General features: G+C 42.5%; 1 protein-coding gene across 3 annotated transcripts; it reads left to right on the top strand.

Moving 5' to 3' along the window:
* The first annotated feature begins 432 nt into the window (after positions 1-432).
* LOC148411988 (secretory carrier-associated membrane protein 1-like) lies at positions 433-5842 on the top strand. 3 transcript variants are annotated; one of them, XM_088435789.1, is made up of 8 exons: positions 433-611; positions 3139-3303; positions 3361-3472; positions 4453-4581; positions 4872-5031; positions 5098-5199; positions 5354-5471; positions 5540-5842. In XM_088435789.1, exons 1-8 carry the CDS (start codon positions 555-557, stop codon positions 5687-5689), a joined length of 993 nt encoding a protein of 330 aa, XP_088291915.1. In that variant the 5' UTR covers positions 433-554; the 3' UTR covers positions 5690-5842. The 3 variants fall into 3 exon arrangements, with proteins under 3 accessions (XP_088291915.1, XP_088291914.1, XP_088291913.1); XM_088435788.1 differs by having other exon boundaries at positions 3139-3472; positions 4872-5004; XM_088435787.1 differs by having other exon boundaries at positions 3139-3472.
* The last annotated feature ends 375 nt before the right edge of the window (positions 5843-6217 follow it).

Genomic DNA, 6217 nt, shown 5'->3' with positions numbered 1-6217 from the left:
GCGAAAGTAAGCGGAACTCGTGATACGTCTTGAGTCGTGTACATTTAATTGATTTACTATATCGTATGCTATAAAGGGGTTTATTGAGCTGTATCCATAAAATGCCGTTTTGACTATATTTTTTTTAACTTCTTAAAAGTTTACTTTAAACGTTGTGAAGTAGCGGTGTTCACTACTTTCGCATTTGCGCGTGTTCATCTTTACACATAACGGACACGTGACATCTTGGGTCGTCTTCATTTAATTTATTTTCTGTATAATATAATTTATTGTGTAGTAAAACGTGTTCACGCAACAATTTTGCCTTTGTGTTTTGGTAAAAGTGTATTAAAATCTTAAAAAGTGTAATTTCAACGATAAACCTGAGAGATAACGTTTTTTACTACTTCCGCATTTGCGAGTGTTCATCTTTTCTCAAACAAATAATCTCTGGACACAATAGCCGTCACTAGTTTTTCGTCACTTTTCACGAATACTGTCCGTTTTTTTTTTTTTTTTTTTAACATAGAAATTCACAATTCAACGAGAGTCGTGTCAGTGAAGGCGGTACAATCATGTCGGAACACGACAGCAACCCTTTGACGGAACCGGTGCTCGAAAACCCCTTTCAGGTAAGGCTGCTTATCTAGCCATAGTTAGCCACGTCGTGACGTCACTACGTGTTGACGTTTTGATTGTACTTTTTGGAGATATCTTCATGATACTGACGACATAATTAATTTAATAATTAATGGGTCGTATAAGTGAATGGCATGAGCTGATGTCCTTTGTGAACCAAGATTTTTTTTTTTTAACTAGTTGCCTTTTCTAACCATCTGCTTTCCACCAAACATTGTCCCCTTCACAGCCGCGTTGACAGTCGGAATTTCTAAAAGCGCGTTCACGTCCGGTGTTCGTGAAAAGTTGCAAAAGTTCGTCAAACAATCGCCAACAGTTTTATAGTTTATAGTTTGGTAGGGGGGGTTGTCACAATTTGAACATTTACCTGCGACAACAACGCGAAATTTCAGATCGACTAAAATTGCCAAATCAGCCAACCCCACAGAAAAACAATTGCAAGTAAATTGGCAAATTTTGGGTTACGTTCATCTTAAAAGTCCTATTTTTTGCGCAATTATTCACTCAGGCTCCTGTGGGGCCACCATGTTTTTGGCGTTCGCTTTGGTACCCGAGGGCCCGCGGGAGGAAACATATGTTAACATGATGGACCCTCACCCGCAGGACACGCAGCAACAGACTTTCACTTGGCCCACTTTCTCCTCAAATCAGGACAATTTCGTCTCATGTCTTTTTGGACGCAGTAGCCAGTGTGTGTGTGCGCGTGTGTGTGCGAGGGCGAGGCGCGGGCGGGGATATGCTCGTGAAAACCGGGACGCTCGGCTCACTTCGGACCAAAGGAGCGCGCCAGGCTGATGCTAAGCTAGCAGGCGCGCGTACCAATTAAGGATGGCGAGCAAGGTACACGTCGTCCCTTTTCCGTTGACTGTTCGCGGTTTCTTTTTTTTTTTTTTAACGCTTTTCCGCTGCTGAAATATGCCTTCAAGAATTAAAAAGTGTTTAAAATGTAGGATTTATGAACCAGCTCGAGGAAAAAAGGATGGATTATTCATGGACGTCTTTTGCTAGAAAACGGATACTTTGACTCCGGCAAGGAATGTTGGATACTGCTTTTTTTCAGTATTTTTTTTAGTATTCTTTGAGCACCGTTAGTATTTTTCAACTGTAAAATTTCATTTGTGACACAAATGGTTACTTGCTGAGGATTCCGTCTTCATTATCAGCGACTGGTATTGGAAGCCTTCGCGAGTACCCGATACCTTAAAAACATGGCGATATCGAGTATCGGCACAATGCCTGGTATCGCTATCATAAAATACGCTTTTGAACAAGTTTCATGGTTTCAAAATAGGATTTAAAAATAGGGTTAGTGTTTCAAACTAGAATTAGGGTTTCAAATTAGTGTCAAGGTTTGAAAGGAGTGTTTTAAACCATGTTTAGCAGTTCTAAGTGCAGTTTCAAACTAGGGTTAGGCTTTCAAACTAGTGTGAAGGTTTCAAAGTAGGGTTTTGAACTAGCTTTAGCATTTCTAAGTACAGTTTTAAACTAGGGCTTCAAATTAGGATTTCAAACTAAAGTTAGGGCTTGAAAGTAGGGCTTTAAACCTTGGTACGCACCTTAAATTTGTGTCAAATTGAGGTTAGAGTTTCAATCTAGGCTTTAAAACTCGTTTTAGGACTTCAAAGTAGGGTTTCAAAATAGATTTAGGGTTTCCGTCTGGGTTTTCAAATTAGTGTTAGGGCTTCAAATTAGTGTCAAGGTTTGAAAGTAGTGTTTTGAACCATGTTTAGCATTTCTAAGTGCAGTTTCAAACTAGGGTTAGGTTTTCAAAGTCAGGGTTGGTTTAAAATTACAACTGGGTTTTCAAACTGGTTAGGCTTTCAAAGTAGGGTTTTGAACTAGCTTTAGCATCTCTAAGTACAGTTTTAAACTAGGGCTTCAAATTAGGATTTCAAACTAAAGTTAGGGCTTGAAAGTAGGGCTTTGAACCTGGGTAGGCACCTTAAATTAGTGTCAAATTGAGGTTAGAGTTTCAATCTAGGCTTTAAAACTCGTTTTAGGACTTCAAAGTAGGGTTTCAAAATAGATTTAGGGTTTCCGTCTGGGTTTTCAAATTAGTGTTGGGGCTTGAAAATAGGGTTTGAAGTTGCTTTCAGAGTTTCAAGCTAGGCTTTGAAACTCCAGTTAGAGCTTCAAAGTAGGGTTTTGAACTAGGTTTAGCATTTTTATGTACAGTTGCAAACTAGGGCTTCAAATGAGTATTTCAAACTAAAGTTAGGGCTTGAAAGTAGGGCTTTAAACCTGGTTAGGCACCTCAAATTAGTGTGAAATTGGGGTTACAGTTTCAATCTAGGCTTTAGAACTCGTTTTAGGACTTCAAAGTAGGGTTTCAAAATAGATTTTGAGTTTCCGTCTGGGTTTTCAAATTAGGGCTTGAAAATAGTGTTTGAAGTTGCTTTCAGAGTTTCAAGCTAGGCTTTGAAACTCCAGTTAGAGCTTGAAATTGGTCCCCGAGTATTTGATAAAAAAAAAAAAAAGACAATATCGAAAGCTGCGCTATTCATTTTAATTTTTTTTCAGGACCCTTCGGCGATCCAAGCGAGACCGACGGAGTACAATCCCTTCGCGGCCTCGTCTTTAGTCAGTATTCCCCCGTCGGCGCCGGAGCGCGTGACCGAGCGCTTTCCCTCCGCGGCGCAGCCCGCCATCATGAAGCCCACCGAGGACCCTCCCGCCTACTCGCAGGTAGCCTCTTTGGCTGCCTGTTTTTTTTTTCCTTTTCTTTTTTCTTTTGCCCGTCAGGGGTCTCCGGGGGGCGCCGGCGAGCTGCTGAAGAGGCAAGAAGAGCTGGAGAGGAAAGCGGCCCAGCTGGACCGGCGGGAGAGGGAGATGCGGTCGCTCGGCGCCGACGGAGGTGGGTGGGAACGCATCCGAAAGTTGCGCCGTGGCTTTCCTCCCCCGGATCAAATCTTCCCAGATTTTGAAATAGCGGAAAGATTCGAGTTTCACTTCTTCGTTGGTTTGAAAGCTCAACCAAAACAAAAGCCGAGACTACATGAGACTACATGTTTACAATTCATTCTGGAGCGCACTAATATTTTTTTTTGATCTATTATTTGTTTACCTTTTTGTGTTTTCATTTCGTCACTTATTTATGTTTTCATTCATTTTTTTTTACTTATGTTCTCATTTTTATTTATCGTTTAATTGATTTGCCATTTATGTATTTACTCATTTATTTAATCACTTATTTGTCCATTTATTTATTTGTTTATTTCTTCACTTTTTAACGTATGTACTCATCTTACATTTCATTTATGGACTTACCTATTTATTTATTTACCCATTTATATATTTACCAATTCACTTCTTTACTCATTTATCTAATCACTTATTTATTTGCCAATTTATGTATCTACTCATTCACTTATTCACCTATTTATTTAATCACTTTTTTCACTTTTATTTATTTATTCATTCACGTATTTATGTATCTACCATTTATTTGTTTACCTATTTATTTTTTTCAGTCCATTTAATCTTTTATTTATTTGCCCATTTATGTATTTATTGATTCACTTATTTTGTCCATTTATCCAATAATATATTTGCCCATTTATGTATTTACTTATTAATATATTTACTCATTCGCCCATTTATTTCATAAATTATTTTCCCATTTATTTCTTTTCTTATTTATATCTCTACCTATTTGTATTCACTTGATATACTTATTCATTAACTATTGTATTTATTCATGTATTCATTTATTCAGTCACCTATGATTTTATTTACCCGTCTATTATTTATTCTCCCATTCATGTTTTCATCCAGCTACTCATCTACTTAACTATTTATTTATTTGCTTCATATTTTTACCCCCGCCCCCCCCAGGCAGGAGAAACAACTGGCCCCCGCTGCCGGAGAAGTTCCCGGCGGGCCCGTGTTTCTACCACGACATCGCCGTGGACATTCCCGTGGAGTACCAGAAGACGGTCAAGATCATGTACTACTTGTGGATGTGTGCGTTTTGTCCCCGCGTCTCAAACGCGATCATTTGTGTCCCCTGTCGCGCGTCCGTCCGGTCTCAGCGGGGCGGCAAAATCAATCAAACGCCAGACATGGTCGGAAAGGTAAGGCGGGGATGTCCTCGAGCGAGGACATCGGGACTCCCGCGAGTCAAAAGTCACGGAGCCAGATATAACGCCCGTTACAGCGGACACAAATGTCGCCCGCGCGTTTGAAGTCGGTTTCGCTCGGCGGCGTGGAATAACACTTAAAAGTAATGTCAAACGTGCGCGCTACCCCTCCAGTCCACACGGGGACGCTGCTGGCCAACCTGCTGGCTTCCGTCACCTGGTTCGGCGTGGACTCGTCCCACGGCGCCGATTTCGGTCTGGCCGTCCTGTGGTTCTTGCTTTTCACGCCGTGCTCTTTCGTGTGCTGGTACCGACCCATTTACGGGGCCTTCAAGTGAGTCCTTCGAGTGAATTTTTGAGTCCTCCTTGGCATCCTGGTCTTTGTCTCCCCGCCCCGCAGGAGCGACAGCTCCTCCCGTTTCTTGGTCTTCTTCTTCGTGTACGCGTGCCAGCTCGGGGTGTACGTGATGCAGTGCTTGGGGGTCCCCGGATGGGGAGCCTGGTAGGATTTTTCCCATTTCCGTCATGTTTTGTTGACTCCTCTAGGTGGTGCTACACCGCTTTATGCCACTTATTACTCGAAATACGTTTCGTTCTAAGCGGTAGGTGAGGATTTTTCTAACCAATAAAGTAAACGCCCTACCCCGCGTCCTCAGCGGGTGGATCGCGGTCCTCCGGTGCCTGAAAGTCAACGTGGCGGTTGCTGTCTTGGTGATCCTGGTGGCGGCGCTCTTCACCGCGCTGGCCGTGATGTCGCTGGTCATGCTGACGAAGGTCGGAGCCGCCGTCGGCGCCTGCCTTCCCCCCGCCTTGTTGTTTTAACGGGCGCTTCTCCCGGCCAGGTGCACGCCGTGTACCGCGCCACCGGCGCCAGCTTCCGCAAGGCCCAACAGGAGCTGGCCACCGGCGTCATGTCCAACAAGACGGTGCGGGCGGCCGCCGCCAGCGCCGAGTCCCGCGCGGCGCAGGGGGCCTTCGAGGAGCCCGTCTGAGAGCGCCGTCGACTCGGTTAACTTTTCAAGTCGCTGGCGGCGCGGTAAAAGCCGAGCTTTCGCGTCTGTGGCCGTCATTGGCGGCGAATGAGGTAAAACGCACATCGCCGCTTGGATTCACATCCTCGTGGCGGTATTAGGACCGCGCTGCAAACAAATACGTCATAATAGTCGCATTTCAAGTTGTTTTCTATTTATATAGATATATATATTTATTGTTTATAGATATATATATCTACTATACGTGGTCTTTTGTTTTTATTGTTGCCTTACATTGTTGTTTTTTTCAAAAACAAAAAATCCACGCTCGATGTTTTTGAAATGCCTTACTACCATTTTTTAAACGCCTTACCCTGCTTTAATTTTTTGTTTTAACCTTAATTTTCATTCCTGTTTTTTTACTTTGTTTTTTTTTCAATTTAAGACAAAAAAAGCCTTGTTTTTTTGTTTAAACCTTATTTTAGTTATTTTTGTTACGTTTTCCAATGAACAAATAAATCCTGACGTTTCAAAATAGCTAAGCCACAC

The sequence above is a fragment of the Hippichthys cyanospilos genome, chromosome 15 (genome assembly GCF_059441005.1).
Source record: "Hippichthys cyanospilos isolate Australia breed blue-spotted pipefish chromosome 15, RoL_Hcya_1.0, whole genome shotgun sequence".
In the NCBI taxonomy this organism is placed as follows: Eukaryota; Metazoa; Chordata; class Actinopteri; order Syngnathiformes; family Syngnathidae; genus Hippichthys; species Hippichthys cyanospilos.
This window is presented reverse-complemented; position numbering and strand designations above follow the sequence as displayed.

Bases quoted from the DNA above. Each gene is read 5' to 3' on its own strand.
- LOC148411988 (XM_088435787.1), top strand. From the start codon at position 555: ATGTCGGAACACGACAGCAACCCTTTGACGGAACCGGTGCTCGAAAAC. The intron at 612-3,138 runs GTAAGGCTGCTT...ATTTTTTTTCAG, and splicing joins TGCTCGAAAACCCCTTTCAG to GACCCTTCGGCGATCCAAGC. The intron at 5,032-5,097 runs GTGAGTCCTTCG...CCCGCCCCGCAG, and splicing joins CCCATTTACGGGGCCTTCAA to GAGCGACAGCTCCTCCCGTT.